Here is a 26,797-nt window from a genome sequence, read left to right as displayed (position 1 = left end):
TTTTTCCAAAAGATATCTTTCTTTTATTATTTTCCCTCCTCCTTTCTATGTGTCCAGAGCTGCTGTACTGCAGTCTTTGCATCCTCCCTTRCTGCGTGCTCTGCAGGGATGAGCTGAGCTTAGCCCGAGTACTTGAGGGGAGATACCCCGCACTGAGCCCCATTCATAGTGAGATGACACACGACCAACCATACAAGTATTGTGGGTTATTTCATGCAGAGAACATCACTTCAGTAGCTCCTCCATACATTAGCCAAGATTTCCCATGTTTGCCAGGCTGCAAAATCACCCGTTTGTCTGGGGGGGAAGGTCTATATGAGGCCCACGGGCTGATGGTGCTTCTGCCTCATGTCTTTTTAAGAGCACTGCAAAACTTTCCTGAACAAGGTGTTGGTAGCTGCTGTTCCCAAAAAGGACTTAAGAGAGCAGCAGTCACTTAATTTAAATCAGCTCAGGCCCAGAAAAATCTGTATATAGAAATATATATGTGCTGCATGTCACCAGGAGGGTTGAGGAAACCTGAGCGTGACCTAAAGGACGTGGTGCACTTGTCTGCCTTAGACATGCCAGCTTGCCAAGTCTGCAAATCAAGACAAACAAACACTGGAGTCTGAAATACAGGGGTTTTGTCATCCTTATTTTTTAAAAAATATCCAAAATTGAGGCAGGGGAAATACCCAACTTGTCTGGCCAGCCTGTGAAGACAAYCTGGTGGCACAGGGGCCATGGGGACACCCCAGAGCCCTCTGCTCCCTGGAGAGCCGAAGCCAAGGGATGCAGGCAGGGGGCAAGCGCTAATGAAAGATGCGCTAATGAAACAACACCATAACTCCCCAAAATTTCCTCGGGATGAAGAGCTGCGGTGAGGCACGGGCAGCGAGGGAGATGCCCCAGGCCCCTGCGCATCCTTCAGGGCCGTGGCCACGGGTACCACACGCGGGACAGCGATGGGAGAAGGTTTCTAGCCTGAGCACGGGCTGCTCGGGCTCTGCCCGCGCTCGCCACGGGGCGGTAGTGCAGCCCCACGCTTGGCTCCGCGCCGCCGCTATCACCCCATTGGGGTTAGGGGAAAAGCAGATGACTTTTGAGGGCCAGAAAGACGTATTCAGGGCCGTCACACCCCCSGCGTTTCCCCACGGTTTGTTGTGCAGCCACATCCCAGCCCAGGATGGCACAGATAACCACGTACCGCCCTCCGTGCGCGCCGCACAGGCTGCTTCTCCGAGCTGCAGCCCTTGTTTGCACCGCGCCTCTTCCAACCAGCCAACGTTTGCGGCCTTCCTGCCCAAGGTCTTGCGGCAAACACGTTGCACATTCCTCCACGGCAGCGGAGAGAACGTTTGGAAACGACCCCTCCGTCCCCAGGGCACTTGGACGTGGGCAGGCGGCGTCTGCGCCCGGATAGTTTTTGTGCAGCAGAGATAAGAGGAGAACGAAACGTGCAGTTCCGGAGCGCTCTGCAAGGAGCCACTGCTCCGTCTTGGCAAACGCGACAACATGTTATCTCGATCATAAGTCCRATTTCCTAGCAAATTGCTGCTCCTGAGGCAGCTCAGTTCTCAGCAAATGAGAACAATAATAATGAATTCCTTCACGTCTCAGCAAGGAAGCAAAGCTGTCGTGAAAAGAGCTTTCTCCTAGAGGCAGAAAGAAGCYCCTAAACCCCCTTTTCCTGACCATGGGATGTTTATTCTATTTCGGAACAGATKTGCCATAAGGTTTTAGCATAAATAAAGCGTTGATTGAAAAATTAACATCTATGAATAGTGCCGAGTTAATTCTGATTCGTGCTGCCATATGTTTTTACATTGGTAAAACAGGCAGCACCGAGTTCCTCGTTCCTCTTTGGTCTGTCAGCATTTCTGAACTAGAATTAATCAGAGCTGGGGGTCTACAACTGGTTACTCCAACCACTTATTCCAAGCTTTTTTTCTTTTAAATAGCACATTTCCAAGGAGGAGAGTCATCAGCTCCAGGAGGAGTCAGTATAAGATTTCTGTTACAAACTGTCACATTTCCTCACTCATATTAACATTTATGAAATGTTCAGGAGTCGGGAAGTTTCTAGTAWCACTTCTCAGTTTAGCAAACACAGACCCAAAAAAAGTCCCCATGGAGGAGAAGGGAARAATTTCACCCTTAACATTTGTAAGTGTATTTCAGAATCGCACTGTGAAGAACACACCAGGCAGCCCTTGAAAGGAAGTTACAAACAACAAGCATTCCCATTTCTGGGAATTTAGTCTAATTACAGCTTCCAGATAGCCCAAAGTTCTCCCATGGATTTTGGGTTTCTTCTCAATCCTGCATTTCTGAATCTGTTTTTATTTAGACACCTTCATCTTCTGTGAAGAAGGGAAAAAAGTTACATGTGCAATTAATTCATTAGCTGATGTATCCCGTCTTGCCTGCCATCAGGATATCACCATCTCCCTGCACACCRATGCAGCTAAGGACAAGATGTCACATACTGATTTTAAAATGCATAATTCTTGGCAATGGAATATTTCAGAGATTGTATAGGAGCCAACAGAAAACACCATGAAATAAAAGCTCTCCCTGGCCAGCAATGGACTCTGCTCTAGGCCTGTTATTGGTTTTCCTAAGAAAATGTGCAAATGGGACGAACATGTTATATATCTGTACTTACATTAGCAAAATACAGGAGACAAATGGATTTGTTACACTAAAAATTGTAATGGGCCAACTATTTGAATCKCATTCATTCATTCTTAAAAGCAGAATTTTATATTCCTGGTATGAAACCTGTGGTTAGAAAAGTTCRTTTAAACTGAAGGTATAAATGAGGCCTGAAATATTTATGCAAATACAATTATCCATTAAAGCCATTTACCTTTGTCTTTTTCTCAGAATTAAAAAAACAGAAAMACTTTAGTGTGAGCTAAGACTGCATTGGTGCATATGCTGATAAAAAGAAGCAAAGTTTTAGGTTGAATTCCATTAAAAATTTTAATGACTAAATGACATTGATAGTTTGAAAGAATGGATGAATAACATATACTGAGACTGAGATTATAAGTGTAACTGCAGGAGACTGATGCTAATTCTGTGTTGCAGCACCTTAGAGAAGGTTCATCTTCAACATCCCAACAAAGTGCAAGACTTCTCCTTCGTACTAGCGCTCTTCCACTCTTTTTTGCTGTGGTAAAAGAAACTGATAAGCAAGATGCTTTACATTCTCACAAGGAAAATGTTACAGAGCTGCTGTGACATGTGCTGAAGGCGAGAGTCTCATCTCAATCGGCTTCTCTTTGGAATGGGAAAAAGATAAATGTCCACACACAAAAATAGAATTTAAAAAAATAAAAACTCCTTTAAACACCGTATTTATGGCACTAAATTTACATATTATGTCCTCTTCCATAAAAAAGCATCATCAAAAAGAACTTGTGCCAGTTTTGTATTAAAAGGCCTATAGAAATCTCTCAAAATTGCCTTTGTTGTTGGCAGCATAGGTCCCAAGCTGCGATCCTCAGGTCGTCGAGTGTTTGATGCAGGGCTCTTGGTTATCAGGGCTTCTTGCTTCTCACTTAGAGGTCCTGGGGTAAAATACAACATTGTCTTAGTATATTTTTTAAAAAATGCCTATGCTGAAAAAGATAAATGACTAAATACATTTGCCAAGMGAAGACAAATGGTATCGCATGCTAGCAGGAGCGATGTTTCAGAATACTGAACACAAGCTTCGGTTTGTAAAATAAATCACAGTTAACAAACATAGAAATAATATATTTTCCTTTCATATTAATCATCTCTACAACAAGCAGCATGAATCACTCCTGGAGGAAAAGATTTGTTTTCAGAAAACAAATATGACATTCAATATAACTCTGTCCCTTTTGGAGTCACAGGTATTTCATGGTATGAGCTGCCTCTCGCCTGCTAGAGTGAAACTCTACAAGTCTCACTCATGGATCCCACAAGCACATTTTGAAGGGGTTAAAACACATGGTGTTGCTCTGCATCTGTGCAAGTCCACAGCAAACCTGCTCTGATTGCCTTCAGAGGCAGGACCCCATTCCATACAGTAACATAGAGGCCTCCAGTGTAAGTGGCTTTGATTTATTTTTTTTTTTTTATAACATCTTATTAGACATTCTAACACCAATCTTTCTCTCAAACCTATGAGAATTTGGGAATTTTAATTTTGCTTTACTCAAAGCAACAAGACAAATGTACCTTTCAAAAATAGAGCCACATGCTTCTGCTTCCTCATGTAATAAAAGTAGTAACCATCAAGAAGAGCAATAATATGACTTTTTGCTCTTCTCCCAAATCAGYCAGGTAACACCCACCTAGGTCCAGAAACTGGAACACCATGTGCATAGTGTATTTCACATTTGAGGCGTGATCCTCCAAGCGAAGAACTAATATCTGGTCCTTGTCAAAAACAGTTAGCCAGTCCAAGAGATACACAACGTAGAGCCCAACCTGCAACCTCACCTGCAAGCAAAACACACAAAGGAAAATTAATTTTTTTACAACCGAATTAGCAATGCAATGGTGTTTCAGGGTAGGAAGGAAACACCCCTTTTTAAATATAGAAGAAAAGATGGTGGAGAAAAAAACCTTTTCCTTCTGCCTCTGTCACTGTTCTTGACCAGAGGAGGCACTTCTGGCATTAACTTCTCCCCGGTGGAAAACATTCCCCACGAATCCTTTACAGCTTTAACAAATAAAATAGAATTTGATGGCAAACTGACCAGGCTTGATCCTCCAAGTCAATCTCTTCCATATTATTCTGCAAAATGCATTTTTTCCCTCCCACTCAAGCAAATCTAGAAATCTCTTCTATCCTAAAAATGTGAGTCCTGAAAAACCRAGCTTATATTACTTCCCCATATCCTCTGTCAGAATTTTCTGTCATTCTTTTTCCCCTCTCTATTTCCTGATGTGCACAGTCTGGGGGAAAAAAAAAGGTTTTATCTGATTGTTGGTAGYCTTTTCTTGCAAAAGAATATGCAATTTGTGCTGATTTGGAGGCAATTTTGCACCACAAAGATCCTTGCCAGAGCTACTTTTTGGAGAGGTCTGCAAAGAGCTTGCACATTCAGCTGCAATCTTCACTAAATGTGCTCTCCATACTGGCGCACAATAGAAAGAATGTATTATTCCTGCTGGCATTCATCAGGGAGCAGACTGAGGAGGCAGCTGAGCCAGTACATCAGCTTTTACACGCTCATTTATATATTTATATATTTATATATATAAATATATATAAATTTATATAAAATATAAATGTATATTTTATATAAAATATATAAATATGTATAAATATATATATTTATATATACACACACGTGTTTCTTCAGATTTACAGATAAAAGAGGGAAAAGTTCTATTCCTTGGTGCTTATTTGCACTGTGTTTTGCTGCACCTACAAGCCTGACCCACGGCATCGCTGCGTGCACAGAACGAAGCGTCCCGGGGCGGTACGCACGGGCATGGCGTTGTTCAGCGTGTTGTTGTAGACGCAGGCTCGCAGCGAGTAATCCAGCAGGCAATTTCCAAACAGCTGCAGCGATTCGGCCACTTTCTCCTGAAAGTCTTCCGCGGATTTATTCGCACTCGCAAAGTACAGATAATCGGAGTACAACCTGCAGATGAAACGCGCAAGGAAGCGGCAAAGGAAATGAGAGGTCCATTTACATGACAATGAAAATGAGTCACATTAGTTAAGAAAAGCAGTACATATATATGCAATAGTACCCCACTAACAGTCTGCTCCCTCAGGGAGGGATTTTCTCTTCATTTTGATGAGTTTTGGCTTAGAGCAACATCCAGTCTAGGGAGCTGCTAAACATCAATCCCTCTTAAGCTCAGCATCCCTTGAGATCATGGTCCTAGTAATGATGATCCAACACCATTCTCCCAAGGGCAAACTTTTCAAATACATATTGTCAAATATATATTTTGCATTAGCTACAAATAGTAGAGCTTGTCTGGGCGGATGCCGTGTCCCCATTTTATTAGAGGCTCCTTGTTGCCATGGAAAGAAGCAGTTCTTGTCCCAAAACTTATTAACCAAATCAAAAACAACAGAAGAACGGGTAGAAGTGACAAAGATATAGTGATTTTTGAGACATTACTAAAATGGCCATTCTCCAAAGCTGGAAAAGAGAGCCAATTTCCTGGCTTTTCAGAGAGCTCCATCTCCAAACCCGTATCATTTCTGTAGCAAATTTTAGTTAAATTCCCAACTAACAATTTTATGCGAGTCTTCTGGGTTTAAGCTCAAATGCTGTAACTAGGTGGACTTCAGTATGAGGTTGCATTGCAGCCCAGTGCCCTGTTCCACAAATTTCCAGAAATCTTGCCTGTCTCATCCTCTTTTCAAAGCACACAAGTATCTACGGTACAACCAATAAAAATAATTGATTAAGGTCTCATTTTATTGCTGCAATAACCTCTACGGTTGCACCCATTCCTTTTATATTTTTAAAACTCCTTTAAATATTTTATTAAACCCAAAAGTCTGGGCCCTACATTTCCATGGGTACTTTAAAATTCATCATTTAATTTTGAAAGTTTAGGCCCTAATCCAGCAAAGCACTTAAGCATGGGAATAGCCCCGCTGCACTCATTCCTTATGGCAGTGTTTTGCAAGAACAGGACACTAATTCCCAAGAGACATAAAGGAACACTCTGCATTCATTTAGAAAAAAAAGGGAAGAGAAGGCCTATAYTTGTGGTAGGATGTTTTCAATTCTATTTTTACACACAAAAAATAAGAAGTCTTAGAAAACTATAATAAATAAGCAACATGTAGGGTGAGGGGGCTGACTGCCTCTGTTCTTCCTCTTGTCTTTAAGCAGTTGTAGCGGCAGCAAACTCTGCTTATTATTTCTAATCATCCATTAAAGTAAACCCATAATTTCAAGACTCGCTGACATAGGACAGCTACGTCCTTGAAGACACRTTCTTGCTCCACAAGGCATTGAAGATTTCCTCTGTTTCTTTCCACCTGCTTTTAATTTTGGGGGCATGTGCATGGATATTACGGCTTAAACCCACTGCTTATTGGGAGTTCAGCTGCTCCTGCTACCTGAASCTATTATCCTTGACCATAATCCATTACAATTCAATAACTACACCATGGCAGTCATGTCATCAAGCAAAGGGACAGGCCAACTTGGAGCAGAAACTTGCTTTTCACCCCTTACGGCTGGAAAATAGCAATGCCCATGTTGTGGCAGGCAGTTAAAGCAACCAGGGATTTGTCAGGAATTTGCAGGAGGAAGCCACTTCAGCCAGCTCTCTTTAATGAAATTCCCATCTGCTCCCTCCTGTGGTCAGGACAGGCTACTAGAAGTTGGGAAATGCATCTCCTGATCCAGGAGGAGCTCACAACAAACGTCCCTATGGAACAACCACAAAGGGCTACAGAGAGGCAGATAGGACCAGTTGTACCCCCTTGGCCCAAACCRGGGACTGCAATTTAAAACATCACAGTTTAAAACCTCAAGGCACATAGAACAAAAGTCCCTGAGATTTCATGTTATCAACCAGGCAGATCAAATATATTCATATATTTGAACTGGATATTCAGTTCAGAGCAAGAGAACAAAGTAACAATAAGCAAGAATAAGAAAATTTGCTTACAATCCTTGCTCACCTTTCAACAGGATCTCTCAGCATGATGATAAGCTTGGCATTTGGTTGGAAGGCATGGATAAAATCCTGGATTAAGAATGGAGGCTCTCCATTTGTACTGTTGTCATAGAAGAAAATCCAAGCATTGTTGTCCCACATTGTCGAGGCACTGGCCTCCCCTGGAATTCAAAAGCATCRCTATTAAGAATTCATTTCATTTCAAGACTTTTCATATATGTATACACTATATCCAGACTTTGCACTCCTATAGGCCACTGAAGTACCACTATTAACTTTTTCTGTAAAACAGAGTTTGCTTGTTCTTATGAATAACTCTGGCTAACGTTCTGCAGAGCTGAAAGACTCTCATTGCCTACAACTTTAGTGTATGCAGTGCTGATTACAGCAGGTTTTATGTAATTTCACCAGAACTATTGCTATCTGCTAACCACAGACCATCCTGCTGGTGGTGCATTTGAATGGGGCTAGAACTGCCTGCACAGAGTTTCTGACCTCTCTAGCYCAAAGATAGAAGGGACATGAAGTTTTTCAAGGCTTTCCTGCTCTTTGCAGAACCCTGCCCACATCCTCATCTCAGAGGAGCAAGCTTCTAATGAATTATTTAGGTTTAGAGCAATCACAGTAGGAAGCGTATTCCAGTGTTTTACAATCTGCTAACTGGACAKGTTTTCCTCACTAAGTCTATGTTTCTCACTGTAACTTCAGGCCCCTGGCCTTCAAAACCTTTTATATACAGACTCTGCTTTTCTAGACAAGGAATACAGTTCTTTTGATCTTCTCTCACACTTGGTCTTCCTCTAACCATATTTGATCCTCACTTTTGGATTCTCTCTAATTAGCTTGCAATCAATGACCAAACCTGAAGATAACACATCTGTAAGCAGATGTTCTTATCTGAATTAATAATAATAATAATAATAATACATTTAGATTTAAGCACTCTTTGCCCTGCAAGCCAGTGCCCAGATAGAAGTCAGTTCAGCTGCAGACAGCCAAAAGGCAGGTCCACAACACAAGAGCTACCATGTGATCCCACCATACCAGTCCTGCTGACCAAAGCATGCTACATCATCAAGACTGACCCCAACTCATCCAGAAAGTCCTCAGCCACATGAATATATGATGGAGTCTACTCCAGCTTCTATTTCTACTGGGAATAAAAGCTTGCTTCCCATATTGGGTCCTTCTCAACTTGCGTGGGACTCAAGGCGCTGATCTAACGTGTCCAGGCKAGGACAGCCTGGTTCAGCCAGGCAGATCTTCTCAGAAGACAACTGTCCAATATGAGAAAGGTCAACTCACTGACCTCATCTGACCACATCTTTAATTTTGTGAAGCAGCCAGATCCAGTCCTGGTTATGTGACAGTATTTCCTTTAGCATTATAATGCAGATTTCATATCTCCAAGGAGATAGCACCATAATGAACATGAGAAATTAATCACTGCTACAGGAATTTTTATRTCAAATTACTACAACACAACGAAAAACATTAGTTTCTTATGGACTTGAGGAACATATGACTTACTAAGCTGCCTAAGTGCATGACCCCTTTATTCTGTGACTAATGGACTAAAATCCTGTTGGGCTTTCACAAGAAGTTTTTGTGAATATATCATATTAATGATAGCATATAAACAAGTGCTCCTCAGAATGCCTCAAGYTAGATCAGCATGGCCCTTGGCTCTTCTCTAAGCAGCCACTGTTTTGTCTGGAAAAGTATAATAATTATCCACTAAGTAATAACAACCAAAGAAGCTTAATGTTTCAAAATAACATAGCCTGATGAACTAAAGAAATCTTTATAGCTTTAATTAGGCTTTTCTTTCTAATAACCTGACATAAGAAAATGCAGGATTCTAAAGCATCTTCATAAAGCTTACAGATTCATTTTATATTAGATTTTGGGTTGTTTCAGGGCTTTCTGTTTTTTAAATCAGAGTTATAAAATGTGACTTAATGAGCATTATCATTCAGAACTTTTCCTGTAATGTTAATAAGAAAAGTGAACATAACCTTAACATTATAAGAATGAGAAGGGTAAAAAAATAAAACCATGAACTCTAGGAACATCTCCAACAGGAGGTAAGCAATCAAAGATGTATTTTGCCAATCAGATTAGCCAATTTAATTAGTATAAGCATTTCACCCGAGAAAGGACAGGATGTATTACTGAAAGTATGAGGAAAATATGCAGATGCCCTTGATGGCAACATCTTGCAAGACCTCATCCTGCAAGTTTGGTTCAACATGGAGCACTTAATAAAGCRAAGTGATCAATTTAAGTGGGGGCTGAGGAAGTAGCACATGAATGTTACTATAGCTGAGTCGGTGCTTCAAGCTGCATTATAATGACGGGCTAAAACTTTGGTTGGATCCAATTCACTGAGGACTAGCAGCAAAAATCTCGCCTCTGTTTTCTGAAGGATGACAATTTGGGCCTGTTTCAAAACTCCTTTCAAGGGAATGGTCTCTTTTGCCCAGCCAGGATTTTCATGGAAAAAGCATCTGGTTTCCCTGGAAGATTTTGAGGTGGCAGAATAAGCAYGGTAAAACACTGAAAACTTGCTCCCCCTCAATTTTCTGTTTTTAGCAAAAAAGCAAAAGCAGAAATTTAAAATTCCTGCCAGTGTTTCTCATGGGCAGTGATCTGATTCCACCAAGGAGTCGAAGAGCTGCATCTCCATCCCATTACAGGATTTCTATGCACCCATTTGCAAGCAGCAACATAAATAATTATACTTGGGACAAAACACACACGGTTACAGCACTGCAATCTGAAGCTACAGACCAGGAACCTGCAGGTATAGCCAATTCTCTCTCACTGAAGACAAAATGAACACTATGTTTGAAGAACATCAAGGTCTTCTTTRTCCTTCTTAGCATTGTACGCCTAGGTGGCAATGCAAACACTTATGCACTACTTGGATATGGCCATGAAAAACAGCAAGACTGGTCCAGCATCGCCTACCGATAACGATTCTGCTCATCTTGCCACTTTCTTTTGCTGCTTGGCTCTGCAGTACCCCCTGAATCTGGTGTGCTGCCAAGTCAAACAGATCCAGGTAATCTTCCACCGGGTAGCGATCGTGAAATCCGTCCCTCAGGCGGATTATTCCTGAAAAACAGCGGAAAAGGGAATTCAATAATGGCAAGGCCAGATTAAGCAAGGGTGTAAATCAAGGCAGCTTCGTTGGTGCCAGCAGCACTAAGCCAGCTAATGTCAGCACAAAATTAGAGCCGTGGAGTGTAACGTTCAGATAAAAGTGCCAATAATGAAGTAGCGGAGATCCAAGATACTATATGATTAAGCCATAAATTCACACTGATAGAAAATAACTTGAAGTGTTCTGCTTTATAGTTTCCACACGAATAACTTGCATTTACTTACTTCTAAATTTAGCTTTTGAAATTAATAAAAAAGACCAGATTCTATTTTCATTTACACCAATATATAGTGGAGTAATACCAGCTGCATTTTAGATTTAACAGACAGAGAATAAACTTCGATGCCAAATATGCCCTTATCAACATGCACTTACTCAAATCAAAAAGCTGGGAAATCATTCACATGTTTATCTTCAGAAGTATGAAAACAAAACTCCCAGGGCGTTTCCCTTTTTTCTCCTTCCTTCCCTGCACTGCAGGGGTTTCCATCGGAGCAGCCTCCTTGCTGCATTTCTCAGCATCTCAAGCCAAACCTGTSCATTTTTATACTCCTTGTCCCATTCCTCCTTTCCTTCTACCTCTAGTCCCCCTCCACCTTCTGCTCTGTCCTGAGGAAAGTCTCATCACTTGTCTTCAGTCAACTACTGACTACAATGAACCAAGTTCTTCCCATAGCACTTCAGGAGGCACCACCTCGATCCTCTTGCTTGACTTCACAACCACCCCCAAGTGCCACAGTTCACTCCCCTATTTCCTAGAGTTAATTATCTCAAAAGCAAACATTTGTTTGTATTCCTTTAACTCTAACTTATGACAAACATTCATTTAGAAAATGTCTAGAACGTCTTAGTCATCAATATTAAATACAGAAAATTATGGATAAACTCATTTACATCACTAGTTTTACAACTTCATGTGTATATAGTAACTGTACACAACAAGATGTACACAATGCATATATACAATGTACACAGCATTGTTACACAGAGACATCAGTTTACTCCTCAGATTAGTTTTCAGTTAATGAATATTTAAATTATTATATCAGTTATACACAAAAAGCATACAATAAAAATTTCATTAGAATTTAGCTCCACCAGCTGCTCCACCAGTTCCACCAGCTGCTTTACAGGTGGTAACAAAAAGTAGGTGAACAAAGCAGAGCTTCCTATATCTGAGCCAGCTTTCTATGTACTGCACATGAAACATTGGTATGAGATTAGTRCAGGCCACCTTCTTGCAAGAGAAGGAATATTAAGGCATATTAAGACATATATTAAGAGATGCTTTACTATTCCAGGGAAGCTTAAAAATAGCAAGGGATTGCAATGACACCAATAGGGTCTGCTACATGAGCTGCTACATTGCACTGCGCTGGATTCTTTGCTCCACACAACAGCAAGTCCAACACAGAAGAGGTCAACATAACACAGGTTATATATTCCCCACCAGAAACATGCACTATTGTGAAAGTTTTAATGCATAATATCATTAAAGAAAAGCAGACTAGAACATATTGAGCATCTGTAGACCAAGATTTTCAGAAGTGTTAGCTTCTGGGGTCTTAAACTAAACCAACATGGAATCAATTCCATAAATTTCATCCCAAATGAACAGGAAATTTCAAGGCTTGACAGAGACAAGACCTCTGAACACTTGAGCACGTGCTCACCCACCAAAGCGCTTTCTGGTCCACCAGTGAGGTTCCTTGATGGCCGAGAAGCGAACGTCAGGGTGCAACCGGAGCCGGTCATAAAGGTCCGTCGTCCCACACTTGGGTTGGCCAATAATATAGAAATGGGGAAGGCAACGCAGCCGATAGTGTTTGTCCTTATAGTGATACAAGTGGTTCCAAAATACCTTCCTGAGGTAATCGAAGATGGTGCGGAAGCGCTTTGAATACAGTGCATACGAGTTGGTTGTGTACGGATCCGTGGTTGTGTTTCCGCGGTACTCTTCATACCAACACGGATTCTTGCTATTTGGAAGGAATTTGTTAGGAATTACTGAAAACATCTGCAACATAAAGAACAACAATTTCAGTAAAGGCAGCAAAAATATTACATTTAGTTATATTCTTTATATGTGCTCAGAACACTTTGGTCGGTTATATACAGCACAGAAACAAATCACAATGAAAACAATATGTGGACAATTGTAACCTTATTTTTTTTAAATACAAAGTTGACCTAATTTAGAGCTTCTGATGACATGGGAATCAGATCCCACGCAAAGACTGGCCCAAAGAGACCATATTCACAAAATCCTTGATTTCAAGGCTAGAAGGGACCTCCATAACCCCTTAGCTCCCCTACAACCCTCAGATTCAATTTGTAAAATCCTAGTTCCCAAGGCTATCATCTTCCTGGCATGTGAGTAAATACAAACGGACTCCAGCAAGTGGTGATTTCAGGAGGGTTTTCAAAGGAACATGCAACCACATTATTAGTTTTGCTGGATCTCTGGGGGCTTCTCACATGACCAGTTTTAACCTCTCTCTGAAATCATTAACGAGCAAATCAGAGAGGCCTGGGAGTGACTCCAGATGCACTCCTGGGGCTGGTTAGCTCAGGCAAGCCAACAGCAGTCATCCAGGTGATAAGAGTGGAAAGCAGGGCAAAAGAAAAATTCAAAACAACTTCTTCAGATTTTAGTTTTTTTTAAATCTAAAACTAATTTTCTATTTTATTACCCTATTTGGGAGCTCACTGAATTATCAACAGTAAGGAAAAAGGAGAAGCAATTCCAAAAATTCCCAGCAATTCTCCTCCTAAAGTTGATCCAACTTAAAATAAACGACAACTAAAAGTCTCTGGTTTTGCCTCACCTTGGTGGGGCCTGCATACTGCAGGTGTATACTCAAGCTCATTTTGCCAGTAAAATCTGGCATCGGCAATCTGCTGAAATCTGTTGCACTAATTTAAGAGATACCAAAGACAAGATTTAAAAAATAATTATTAGGAGGACTGATTTAGCCAGTGCATGATATTAATTTCCAGTTTTCCATTCTGAAAATGGAAGGTGTGCAATGATCAAGCCTCAGGAAGGCTTTCTGGTAGTGAGCTATAAGACAGGTTCTTTCTTATTTATCAGTTAAAATACCTGGAAAATCTGACCAAGCTTAAATGATTTTTGAGTGGGACAAGGTGAAAACACAATGTGTTTGTACAGCTGACCTTATTTCAGGTGTCAAAATCACTTTAGATATCTATTTTTCCTGTGACTTGGAACGATGGACCTATAATATCAGCTATTCAGGTGCTATAAATAAACAAACATCAGAAGAGCTRCATGCTTTTTTCCTCAGTAAAAGACTGACCCAGAATTCTTGGAATAAACAAATATTCAGCAGTGCCAGACAAGCTTTAGTTCATACTTACATGGGACTCCTGTTTCCTCAGCTCTTCTAAATCAGGGTGCTGTCTCGTTATAAACTCTATCTTTGAGGCAATAGTGTCAATAATTAATTTAATGCTTGGGTAATCCTTTACATATGAAACATTAATTTTAGAAGGCTGGTAATGGTCTTTCATGTCACTGAGGCTTTCATTGTCCATYAAGCTTGGATTGCTAGCAAAAGCTCCGTAATGGAACGGCGACGGCAGCAACAGCAGCCCATGCTTGGCTCCAGTCAGCACGTAGGATGCCATCACCAGGGTCATTATAACCAGCCCAAATATCAAGCTGCATATCTTCCCCTTCTTCAGGCAGAAAAGTCCATTCCAGTTTTCCCCGTGATCAGTCCTSACTTCCAACACTGCAAACAACTTCATCTGCTTGCTGTCCCGGTACAAAGCCACCTTGCTTTCTCCTTTGCAAAGAGGACACTTCTGGTTGCCGTGGTCAGCACCACGACATCTGAAACACTGTCTGTGCAAGTCATTTGGCAATAAGTGGATGCAACAATTAATGCAATGCCTCATATTAATACTGCTAAGCTACTGTGTTAATGACCCAAGCGCCACCATAAAAATACTTCTGGAGCACACGAGTCATCTTCTGCCAGTCTGAAGCTGCTTAATTCCTTGAGTGATTCTAGGAACACTCAGCTGTGAAAAAGGTCAGGTTCAAGCCAGAAGAGGTAAAAATACTCTGACAGTGCTATATAACATATAGCAAAATAATAATAAAAATAGACATACAGTGGATGTGGTTTCCAAGAGTTTGGCTCAGCAAAAGGAATGTGAGGAAGGAAGAATCGCATACAAAACTGGTTCAAGTTTTTCCCATCGAACAAAATGAGAAAGAGTAAAAATCATTATATAWCATGAAAATATGCAAAAAGTAAAAAGAACTCATTGTCCTCTGATTTATGCTGGAATAGGCAAATAGGGGTAGAAATTCCCAGAAAGTCCTAAAACAAGCAGGTTCCAGGTGACACTGCTGCTTCTTGAAGCGTCATCTTTCCAGAGGTAGCTTCAAAGACCTAAAGAAACAAAAAAAAAATATATATAGATATACACACAAAGCTACTTTTGAAAACAGAATAGGCTCTGTCAGGTCAGTGCCTGTGGACAATGAAATGCTAACTAAAGTATTTTTCAGACAAATATTATATTGTGTCAGAATTAGCTGCATTAAAACAAACAAAAAAAAAAATCTGGTTGCTTCACAGGGCATCTAGATCTCCACATTCACTTTTTATTGTTTAAATGAGAATATATTTTCCAAGCCACCATAATCAATATATGAGATAGGAGACATGTTTGGCAATTCACGCTTACCAGTTTTAACACAAGCCCCCAAATTTTGCTATTTTGCCTTCAGTTCTCTCAATATTTCTTTTGAATTCTGAAGAAACAGGGTCACGACCATGGACAATAACTCCTAATTTGTTCCTTTAGAAGTGCCTTTAAATGCCAATTACTGACTATATTGAAACTGAAGGGAAAGAAATCAGTACATCACTCCTCAAACGCACCAGTCTTTGGAGCTTCTCCGAGTAAGGGGGTGTGCAGCGGTTTTGACAGAAGCCACAAAGACTAGAAAGATTAAACCAGACTCACACATTATTAAAAACGTTATGCTTTCATATACATAAGTTTTCCCAAAAAAAAGAACGTCCAAATGAAAAATAGCAGCTGAAAGCCAAGAAAGAGTCCAAGACTTAAATTAGAAACCTCCAAGAGAAACCAACCACATCAGTCACTGCAGAGAAGACAGATAAGGAAGGAAAGTTCTGAAAAAAAGTGGAAACCTTCCATTTGGCAAGACAAAGCCCAGGTAGCAACAAGACTTTCGAGCGAAGGTTTTCACAGAGGAAGCAAAGGAGACAGRAGGAGCCTGAAGTGCTGCCAGGGCAGGCTCAGGCACAATCCACCAAGGTCACAGAGCAAATCAAACACACAGATAGTTGCCCAGAGGGGACTACAAAAGAGGAGGTGGAGGTGAGGACCTTGACAGTCACTCAGAGGTAAGAAGGGTAATTCTCCAATTTTTAAAGAGAGCTATCAAAGATACCCTGATGGATATAGAACACCAGAACCAGACCTGCATAAAAATCTGTGCAAGCTTCCTAATCCTATGAAATTTATGTCCTTTTGTATGTTAGGAAAACAGAATGGGATTTATTGAACTCTTATCGGGTGCAGACACTTCTCATGAAACTCCAATATAAATATCATGAACTAAAGAAGGAGAAAAAAAATCACTTTAACTACATCTTTGACAGCTGAGGAAAAGGCTTTAATGGGAAGCAGATCCACGAAGAACGARAAATATGCTTATCCCCCGGTAAAGCTGAGATATTAATCACACCAGTCATGAAACCGTATTTGAAGTCCCACCAGCAGCCATAACTCTGCCAACTTATGCACATGTGCTGCAACGGGCTGTTTTATTAGGTGAGCAGTTGGAAGACCTACCACAGGGCAATATGACATATTACTCAGCTAGCAGAATAGAGAAGATATTTTTTAAGCCACTAGTTGCAGACATACCATTTTATATTATTTCCTACTGTCACATTCATGTAATAAAACCCCAGCTATAATAAACACGTGAAAGTCAGGATGTAATTCCCTGCTACCMCTCCTTCCCCTTTCCTTACCAAGAAGTTGTAATCAAGTTAACCCCCCTTTTTCTTACTACAAAATAAGGGATGCAGTGGCTGCGCTGCACAGCAGGAGCACGGCATCTTCCCCAGTGTAAGCAGTGCATGTTTTCCTGCCTTGCACACCTAATTCAAGCACTTGAATGTGTCTTATCTCTATTTTTCCCCCCCCACTCAATGTTTTCACTATATTCTTTTCTATATTTCAGTACTTAAATAGAAGACTAACTTTTGAACAGAAGAAAAAAAGATAAAACTTGAGTTGATAATAAGCAATTCATGTCCTTTTTTGTTATTTTAGTTGCAAAGCTGCTGTCAGTTCACTGGCRGAATATGACTTGCTTTACACAATAAGCAGCACCTCTGTATATTCCTGAATAATGTAGCACGTAACTTCCTCTTGTTGAAAGGCACAGTGAATTATTTATCATCATGCCTGTGTGGTATTTGCCTGTTGTACATAAATGTATACCAGCTCTAGCCACAAGCAGGGAYGAACATAAAGCCTTTCAAGACTCCTTGGCCAACAGGCAGCCCTTGTGAAACAAGAAGCTCCAGCAATCTCCAAACTCAAAGCATGGACTAACTATTAAAGAAGATGCTCACACCAGAATGGGAAGAAACAACCACTATCTTGCATTTCACTCTCCTCCAATTGAAGCCAATGGGACTTGAACCACTGTTTTCAATTGAAGCACACTGAAGCTGACAATTATATTTAGACATAACAGAGGTTTTACTATACCAACTGGTAAGAGTTTTCCCTGCCAGTGTTCTTATGCAATTCCTTCCTTACATGCACCTACGTGGTGTTGCAAAGGCCAGAGTGTCAGCAGAGGCTGAAAAAGGAATATTCTCTACATTTTACTTGCTTGCATAAAGAGAGCTACAGGTAGAAAAAAAAGACAAGTTTTTGATAAAACGAAAACAAGCAAGATGTGCCATTAGTCACATGTATTTTTGTGCTCAGTCCAGAAAACATCTGAAAATTTATTTTCTTTCTTTTAAATAAACACTTCAAATAATTGCTCCCCTTTCTCCTGCAAAATTGCAGGGAAAGATTGTAATCACAGTGACTACAAAAGAAAACTGCTTTCATATGCTCAGTCRTGTAACTAAATTTCTCCTCCATGTAGTAGAAAAAGATAAGCAGATGGAAGTGATTATGCACACACAMTGGCACATCCTATTTCTCAGGTCTCCAGCCTTAACATTAAGTTCCCCCCCACATTTTTCATAATTCTTTAAAATAAAGATAAAACAAACTTCTACTGGCACTCCTAACTGTATTTTATATAAATCTTGCTTCTTTTAAACATATTCTGCTTTTTCATCTGCCCCATGAAAGCATGTCATGCTGTTAACCTACTATAAACCCACTTAGCACACTCCAGTAATACATTTCTCAGCTTGACATATAGCAGCATTTCCCTGTTTGGTGTCAGTGGAGCCACCTCGCTTTGCTCCCCCTCTTCACACAACATAATTAAAAAATGGGACTCGCTGAGGCCAGAACTATAAATGCATTTAAAAGGCATTAGACGATGAATGGAGATTAGAGCTATGAGTCGTTACTGTCCCAAATCCCAGCATGATCTCTGCTAAAACGCCCTGGGTGCTTCAAACCATGAAGGGCAAAACATACATTGTATTCACAATCTATGTTAAATTGCTGTATATTAATCACCACTTAATACATCCAAACAGATATAACACAGAGACTGCAGGACAGGAAAGACAAGAGAGCAGTGAGATACCCTGGAACAACGTTAGGTAGCAACTCGTATCTTGGCCTCTGGAAATATTATTCCCTACATTCTCATTTCAAGTGACTTTGTTGTCCTTGCTTTTATTACTCTGGGAAGAGTTTTGCATATAATAAAGGCAAATCTGTCTTGTCTTCAACATTGGGGCCAAAATAGGGTTATGTAAAAAAAATAATATTGCCAAATCCCATCTCTTCATCAGTAGGTTCCAAAGCATCTATGGAGCCTTCTGGAAAGGATCGGCGCTGAACTGAGTTAGAGGCCAAAGGATGGTTTTAGGCTCAAAGTTGTCTTTTTGGCTCAAGCARAGGTACTTGCATGAGCAGCATGAGGAAGCTCCTCTTGCCAACGTGCCCATCACACCAGCTCAATAAATAAACAGTGCACATAATAAAAGTCTTATCTGAAGAAAAAGAAAGCAAGTCCAGGGAAAAAAAAAAAAAAGGCAAGAATTCTGTATTTTTCTCTCTCTCTCTCTCTGTCCTTGTACTTATTGTACATATTTGGCTCATCAAGCTGAAATCATTGGAAATAAACTTTGCCTGAACTTACATGTATTCACTTCAGAGAAACCCAAAAAGCTGCCAAAAAAAGATGGATCAATAATATGAGAATTATTGACCTCTGCAGACTCCTTGCAAGGAAAAAAAAAAAAAAAAAAAAAAGAAATCACACATAAAAAAAGGCTAGAGCAAAGTCACATGACTGGTGACAAAGTTCAGCAACTTCATGTAGACTAAAGTTGCATAAAGCGCCTTCTGTTTGCCTTAAAAAGCAAAATGCAACTCCCAACAAATGATATAAAAATCCCCAGAGCTTTAAGGCAATCACTAGAAAAAAAAACTGGAAGTTTTATTTTAAAAAGCTGGAAAGCATGATTATAACCCATAGCTACACATTCAACCCATTGAACAGCAACCRTTGAAAGCTGTTCAAGTCTAAGAAATTCTTTAAAAGACCAATTCTGAACTCTCTAAGAGCCAAAAAAGACCTATTGAATCACTCCTGAATCAGCAGTTTTGTCTACATGACCATGGTTTATTTGACAAGACTGGCAGTTCCCTCTCCAAACCCAACCCAAAGCAGCTCTGCTCATCACTCTTCAGGCTCTGTGCAGAAGAAACACAGATATGGAGCAGTTAGCAACTTCCAGTTGAATCCAGCAGGAAAATCCACAAAAGCAGAGCAACAGCAGCACTTTCCATCAAAGGAGAAGCCACCTCTTTTATCACATGCCCTACAACACTCAGGAAACAATTTCAGAGCTTGAGTCACCACTTAATTACACCTTTACGGCTTCCCAGGTGGAGCTAATCCAGCATCAAAGCTTGGAAGATACTGGCAYATGGGAGAGCAATGATGAGATTTTGCCAGAAGCTCCTCACTGGTGGCACCTGTGCACACCGGTGTGGTTAAGACTTTCCTCCCCTCCAAACACACAGCAAAATTTTCCTCTCGCTTATTTTTAAGGATAACTCAGAGCGGAATTTAGCCTCCAGTACAGTAGCTTCTCAGCTCTTAATAAAAGTTTGTTGCCTGCGATCTGTAACGTTCCCTGCAATTCATCTTTTCATTCCACTTAGTTTCAATTCATCTCACATAGTGTCTTGCTACAGAAACACTGAGAGATTTATATTGAATATGAAAAAAAAAATGCACACTGTCCAAAAACTTCATCTTCACATAAATTACACCAGCACGTGTCTCACTGCAGGAAAACCACTTTAAGCACAATTTCAAAAACCACTTTGCACAGTCAAGATTTAATATCTTTTTATTATTATTATTATTATTATTATTATTATTATTATTATTATTACTATTATTATTATTATTATTACTATTTTCATAGTCATTGTGAATGTTTTCCCAATCGATCCTACTCTGCCCTAGATGTCATCCCACACGACTGGAGCTCATTGGGTGCACCCATCCCAGTTGGCCCACAGGGATTCCCTTGCACAAATCTGGAGCCAGACTCAAAAGTTCTGGTACTCAGAATAAAATCAGAAATTACAGATAAAAATAGACATAGAAGGTAAATTCCCACATGGAAAGATTTAACATTCTTCAGGCTAAATTTGCCTGTATTTTTTTTGAATGTAGCAAGAGGGAGCAAACTGAAAAGCTCACGGAAAAGGCAACGGGATCGTGCAAAATGCAGCTGCAAGTACAGGCAGTATGAGCGATAAAACTAGCCCTGCCACACTCTTTTTTTTATTTTATTTTTTACTCTTTTATTAACTTCAGTCACTGAAGCTTAATCACCAACATAGGGTTCCACCATTACTTTGCAGTAATAGAAATTCTTTCCTCTGCTCTTTTAAGGAATACATAACACGATCATCCCACAATTGCACAAAACTCCTATTAAAAGGACTGAGGGAATGGAGAGGTAGTYTTAGAAATGTGATTTTGTTATGAAGTGCTTCCACTCCAGATATTTTTGATCCACAAAATCCATAGGGTTTGGGCGCTGGCAGGTGGGAAGGGCTCTTATATTTAAATACAGCTCCTGCATGACCTGCAGTCACGCTGTAACCAAAAATAAGTACTTATCTTGAGAAARCTCCAGGGGAAAAGAGTAGGTCTCTCATTGACAGCATTCACGTATCAATCRCAGACTCTTTTTCATTATGCATTACTGCCTGACAGCTGCCTGTCCTGCTTAATTTCCAGCCCTCCCAGTCACCTTCATTGGAAGGAATGAGGAATTTGCTCTGTGTGGTCTGCACCAACCTGCCCATCTCACTCATCCTTCCAGTATGCGACCAAGCTCCCTGTTTGGTACAGGCTGGGGAAAATTCAGAGGATATTGTAATTATGGGTCCTCTAAGCCCACCTCACTGCTTACCCTTGTGAGGCTTCTTCTGGGAAGGGAAAAATACCATGTCTCAACAATTACAGAGTGCAGAGCAACCCAGCTTGGAAGGGACCTCAGGAGGTGGTGGTGAGGTGGAGGTGAACCTCCAGCTCAAAGCAGGGTCAGAGGTGGCATTAGGTTGCTCAGGGATTTATTCCATCCATTCTGGAAAACCTTCCACTTCTTTGAATGGCCTTACTTCTGCAGGTTTATTCTCAAGCAACCTGGATGGTAACTGCCTTCACCAATCAGAAATCACTTAAAAAGATGTCTTCAGGTTCTCCGAGTATGCTCAGACAAAACTACCTACATTTCATCTAACAGATTCATAATATTTTAATTGGATGGCAGGCTATCAAAATATTGCTCAACTCCCTGGGCCAGCGCTATCAGAGGGTCCATTTGGCCACTCCACCACRCTGTTTTTGTAAATGAATGATGACAAATTTCTCTTTGAGCTGAAAATCACCTGTAAGAGACCTAAAAAAAATACAAAGTCAGAAAAGCTGAATTCACCTGACCAAGACCAGATGCCAGAGATGTGAAGGTGACGTTATTCTGGTGAACAGAGAGGAGCATCCCAACGGAGCCAGTCTAAACAGGGACCTGCTTCTCAGCACTGGGTCCATAGGAAGGTTGGGGTGACTGCTGCAGACCTGGGTATCATCACCAGCACTTCTAGTGTCAGAACACCACTGTGTTGAGAAAACTAATTCTGGTGTATAGACTGCAAGCTGGCTCTTTTTCTAAGAAGAGGTGAGGAGCTAGTGTAGCACAGTTGGATTTGCAAGGAAGACATCCTTTAGCATCGAAGAGCTATTTTAAGCATGAGTCTTTGCCTTTTGCATTGACTGCTGGTCCAGAATCAGCACATGGGAGGCCAAAAAAAAATGCTGTAAGTGTATTTCTAGTAGTCTTGCCAAGCATTTTCAGCTTTAGCATGCTCCAAAACAGTGGGCATTAACAGCTATGTTACTCTGATTACCATCTTGTTCTTTTTGCACATCTGATTTYGCTTGATTTTAGCAACTGCTACCTCAAGCTGATTTAAAGTGAGAAACCTATTCTTCCCACAATACTTTCTGCCACTGTGCAAATGGTATAATATACAGCAAKAAATGCTAAATCTTGTGGGCTGTGAAAGATCAGCTGCTAACTTAAGGATGCTTTTGAAGGATGAATACTATTATAAGGAATAAATAGAATATGTAGAACATAATGCCTGCAGTGCCTGTTTATCCTACGGTTCAGTAAAATGTTTTTGCATGTTGTAATGCAACAACATGGTAGGTACTAGAATTCATTTGAGATACCTTCACGCTTCGATAAATAAGCAGTCTTTCTSAAGGGGATCAGTCAATGTGACACTTTATATTGCTTTAAACGTAGTATTAGTGGGTGATTTTAAAGCYATGTACAAACTAACAGCTGCTCACCTGATTTTTAGCCATTGGAAGGGGATTTTTCTCCACCTCCAAACTGAATCTTCTTAATAAAGTTTGTTATCTCAAACCCATTATCCAAAAATTTTCATTTATGACTCATATTGGCTACTTTCTCCCCGAGACATACATTAAAATGGATGGAAAAACGTATCTCATCCGTACATAAGTCCTGTGCAAGTACTTTTGCATGAATAGGGCATTTCATCTTTCATCTGCTGCTGAGTGGGTGAAAGGAAACATACACAGCTGCATCCTGAAAAGACAAACTGTTTGAGTATTAGAGCCTGTCATTAAAGTTTCTTGTAAATTCAAACAAAAATTAGTCAACAAAAACTATTCATTGATGCCAAATCACAACCGTGGTTTTGTTTCAATACTTTTTTTAAAAAAAAAAAAAAGTGTTTCAAGCTTAGCAATAACTTTTATACGTGCTCAGCAATGTTACATTCTTTAAATAAAAACACAACAGATAAAGTTGAGCCCATTAACGCAGCAAGAAACTCATGGAATGGAGATCCTAGAAAGGCCCAAGTGTTCCTAAAATTGCTCATTAGTTAGCTCCTATAAGACTTATATGGCATCAACAGATAAAATTCCTCCAGATAACTTCTACAACTAATTAAGCAAACCCTTTCTGGTGGAATATATGGCTATCAGCATCTTATGGAAAAAAACAAAGTGTTTATTCTGCATCGAGCCACATTTCTTTCTAAAGTCACCTACCCCTCTTCAAAAGTAGTTAATCTTAGTCACGGTCTGTGCTATTCATCCTTGTCATCTGCTATTTAGCTACACAGAAATGCAATAAATCTTTCCTAACCAGCTTACAAGATACCATCACTCTGAAGATATTTCTGCACGACTGTGCTTTGTTGCTAATAATATATATTTTTATATTCAGAGCACATATTTGACATGAGGCCTAATGCCCTTTCATTATGGATTAAACACTCCTTATCATCCTCTTTTATATCTTCAGATCATCACAGCTGAAAAAACAACACTTGTATCAAAAACTTCCAAAGAATTTGTAAATTCTTCATTTACTGATTTGCACTATTAGATGAACTAGAACACATTGCATTCTTTCGCCGATCCCCCAGTAACCCCAGTTTGCAATAAAACTTTTGTAAGATGATAAAAGGAGCCCAGTAATTTCATAACTGTATTAAGTTCCCACTTTACAGCAGTAATAAGAGAGAAAAGCCATGCTGCTCTTGGGACTGACCAGCTCCCAGGAGAGAAATGCTTAAATCTCCCGAACAATAAAAATAAGATAAATCTGTTCCTCGGCCCCTAGGTCACTGACTCCCTGGACAAGGTTGTGGGCTTCCAACAGCCTTTGCCTGAGTTCAGGTTTGGTGAAGTTGTTTTTCCCTTTGGTGGATTCCAATCATGGATATCCATGCATGCTCTTCGTCCTGCTTAGCCAGACTATAGCCTGCAAACACGCAAGCTAAAAACCCCAGACCCTTCTCTGCACAATTTTCATGGCTCAAACCTCACCTTCCCAGGGCAAGTTTTGAGGAGCTGAAAAAACACCCCACTGGACAGAAATCCTACAAGTGATCCATACCTTGGCTTAGCACCACTTGGTGGGTGCCTAGGAGGGCTCGGGCTGGGATCCTCCTCTTCCTCACCCGGGGGACATATTTTCTCCACAGCTTGGAAGTGAGCAGRGGAGACACGATGGGATTCTGTTTTCAAACAGTTGTGCTCATTGACGCCTAACTTGGTTCTAGACAAGTATAAGAAGAGCTTAGTCCTTTTCCTAGGATCTAGTGACTGCAGTCAGGTACATGCCACTTCTGGAACTATAGYTCCACTTCCTGAAACTATATTCAGAAGAAACCTAAAGTGACATGAATTTGACTACAGCTGACAGACAGCTTTTCAAGGACACATTTATGACTACTAATGACAATCCAGAAAGCTTAGCTTCTAATGAAAGCAAATTTGAGATAGAACATTCACATTATAGAGAGCTGCTGAGACACCTCCAGAAAATGCCCTACAAAATACTTTGCAAGGACCTATAAACTCTAACGTTAGCAGGATAAAGGCATCTAATCGAAAATCATCTCCAGCAAAAATACCACGTAAGTATTGAAATGCATTTCCTTCTCTTACATTTCTGTGTTGCTGATAGTGTTTATTCTACCTTGAGCCAAAGACATGAATCTTTGATTTCAYGAGATTAATGTAATAACTTGGTTTTGCCTCTTAATGCATTCAAGGCCTTCAGACACCCAGGAGACGGAGAGGGCATCAAGAGCATACAGATGCATGTGGAGGGGATCATTTCTTATGAGAAGTAAAGTATGAATTCCTTTATATACGTCTGCAGTAGGGACTACACCACAATGAAAGCTCAATAGTGTGTCTTAGGGCTGACAGATGGTTTCTAAGCACAACAATTTTATTAATATCAAAAATAATGACAAAAAAAATCTAAAAACACCACCTACAAGCACCAAAGCAAGCACTCCAGGAAAGGAGGGTTTGCTTTTCATAAAAATAACACCCAGATACTGCAAGATATCTGTAAATAAATATGTATGTTTTACACAGATAATAGTATAGATCAATGAGTCTGCTATAAAATACTTGTCAGTGGGACAGCACTCCCCAGAACTGGCCAGCTGAGGAATCAAACTGTGGCTCTSGAGATGTCGTGGGTTTTATAAGTGCCTCACAAGCACAGAGAAATGTGAAAAACGGATTCCAGATTGACTCGTTCTATAAATAATGCTATTGAGCTATACCTATTTTTAATGGGCGACAAAAGGAGCTTTGTGGTTGCAGCAACAGGGCATTGTAGAGCTGGGTAAGCACTAAATTTTCTTTAGTGCTTTGCACCCTCAAGAGCACTGCTCACAAACCCTCCCCAACAGCCATGGGAGCTTGTCAGGAAATTGCACATAAATAAATAACCTTTTTTTGGTGCTTTCCCTCTAGAAAGCTCCCAGACTTTAGCAACATCATGTTTCTCTCAGCTCATGTCCTCCCATATACTCTTAAAGGACAATGATGGTCCCAACACTGGTCTCCAGACTCCAGCAGCACAGGGCCTGATCCACACGGGAAAGCTCCCTAATTCACAAATTTCTGGCAGTTTTAAATCTGGAAAAATGCTCATCTCTGCTTTTAACTTTAGCTGAAGATGAATATACATTTACGCCATCGCTTAAAGCATCTCCAAAGCTTCTGCAGTTCATAACACTAAAAGTGTCCTTTCCATAAACCAAACCCATTAGAGGATTTAGTAAGGCCATTAATTACTTTTTTGCAGACTGAATATCCAAATGCTACTGTTGACATTTAAGATTCATACAAAATACAAGTGTCTCCTATCTGCACAAGACAGAAAGGAGGTGGTTATCACTCATGCCAACAAACAGCTTTTATCTTTTATCCATTACCTACCAACGGCGTGTTTTGCTCTCGCACAGCAGTGCACAAAATAACGGACATCACCGTCTAAGTGCTGCAATATAAGCAAGCAAGTCCCTGCGATGCTGGCAACCAGTTCTGCAGTTGTTTTGTAAAGTGTTTTGCTTCTCTGAAGCGCTTTTGGGATGTTTTCTTTGTTTGTTTTGATATGGATGCTCCCAGGACTCCAAGGCACCACGATCCCTGGGACTGGTGAAGACTTCTCCTATCTAATTGAAGTGGGATTGCCATATCCACAGCAGGGAAAAGCATCAACGGAGCAGAGCAAGACAGCCCTTAGGATGTAGCCAAGCCCCTGTGAAATCATAGAGACCAGTGCTGCAAGAAAAGCCCTTTGAAAAGGAATTCCTTAAAGTGTTTAAAGTAATTAATATTGACACAGTTTTCTTTGAGTTGTATTTCCCTGGGGGAGAAGG

At 40.4% G+C, this 26,797-nt stretch overlaps 1 protein-coding gene across 1 annotated transcript; it reads right to left on the bottom strand.

Moving 5' to 3' along the window:
* Positions 1–2,985: 2,985 nt before the first annotated feature.
* On the bottom strand, positions 2,986–19,202 carry CHST15 (carbohydrate sulfotransferase 15). Its single transcript, XM_026039943.1, has 8 exons — positions 19,173–19,202; positions 14,183–15,228; positions 12,479–12,818; positions 10,606–10,752; positions 7,637–7,793; positions 5,462–5,618; positions 4,317–4,464; positions 2,986–3,560 (listed from the first exon to the last, which is right to left on the bottom strand). The coding sequence occupies exons 2-8, from the start codon at positions 14,723–14,725 to the stop codon at positions 3,370–3,372; spliced, it is 1,683 nt and encodes a 560-aa protein (XP_025895728.1). The 5' UTR covers positions 14,726–15,228; positions 19,173–19,202; the 3' UTR covers positions 2,986–3,369.
* Positions 19,203–26,797: the final 7,595 nt, after the last annotated feature.

Source organism: Nothoprocta perdicaria, unplaced genomic scaffold, assembly GCF_003342845.1.
Source record: "Nothoprocta perdicaria isolate Ctin4 unplaced genomic scaffold, notPer1 scaffold_247, whole genome shotgun sequence".
Taxonomy (NCBI): Eukaryota; Metazoa; Chordata; class Aves; order Tinamiformes; family Tinamidae; genus Nothoprocta; species Nothoprocta perdicaria.
The sequence above is the reverse complement of the archived record's forward strand: the minus strand, read 5'-3'. Positions and strand labels throughout refer to the sequence as shown.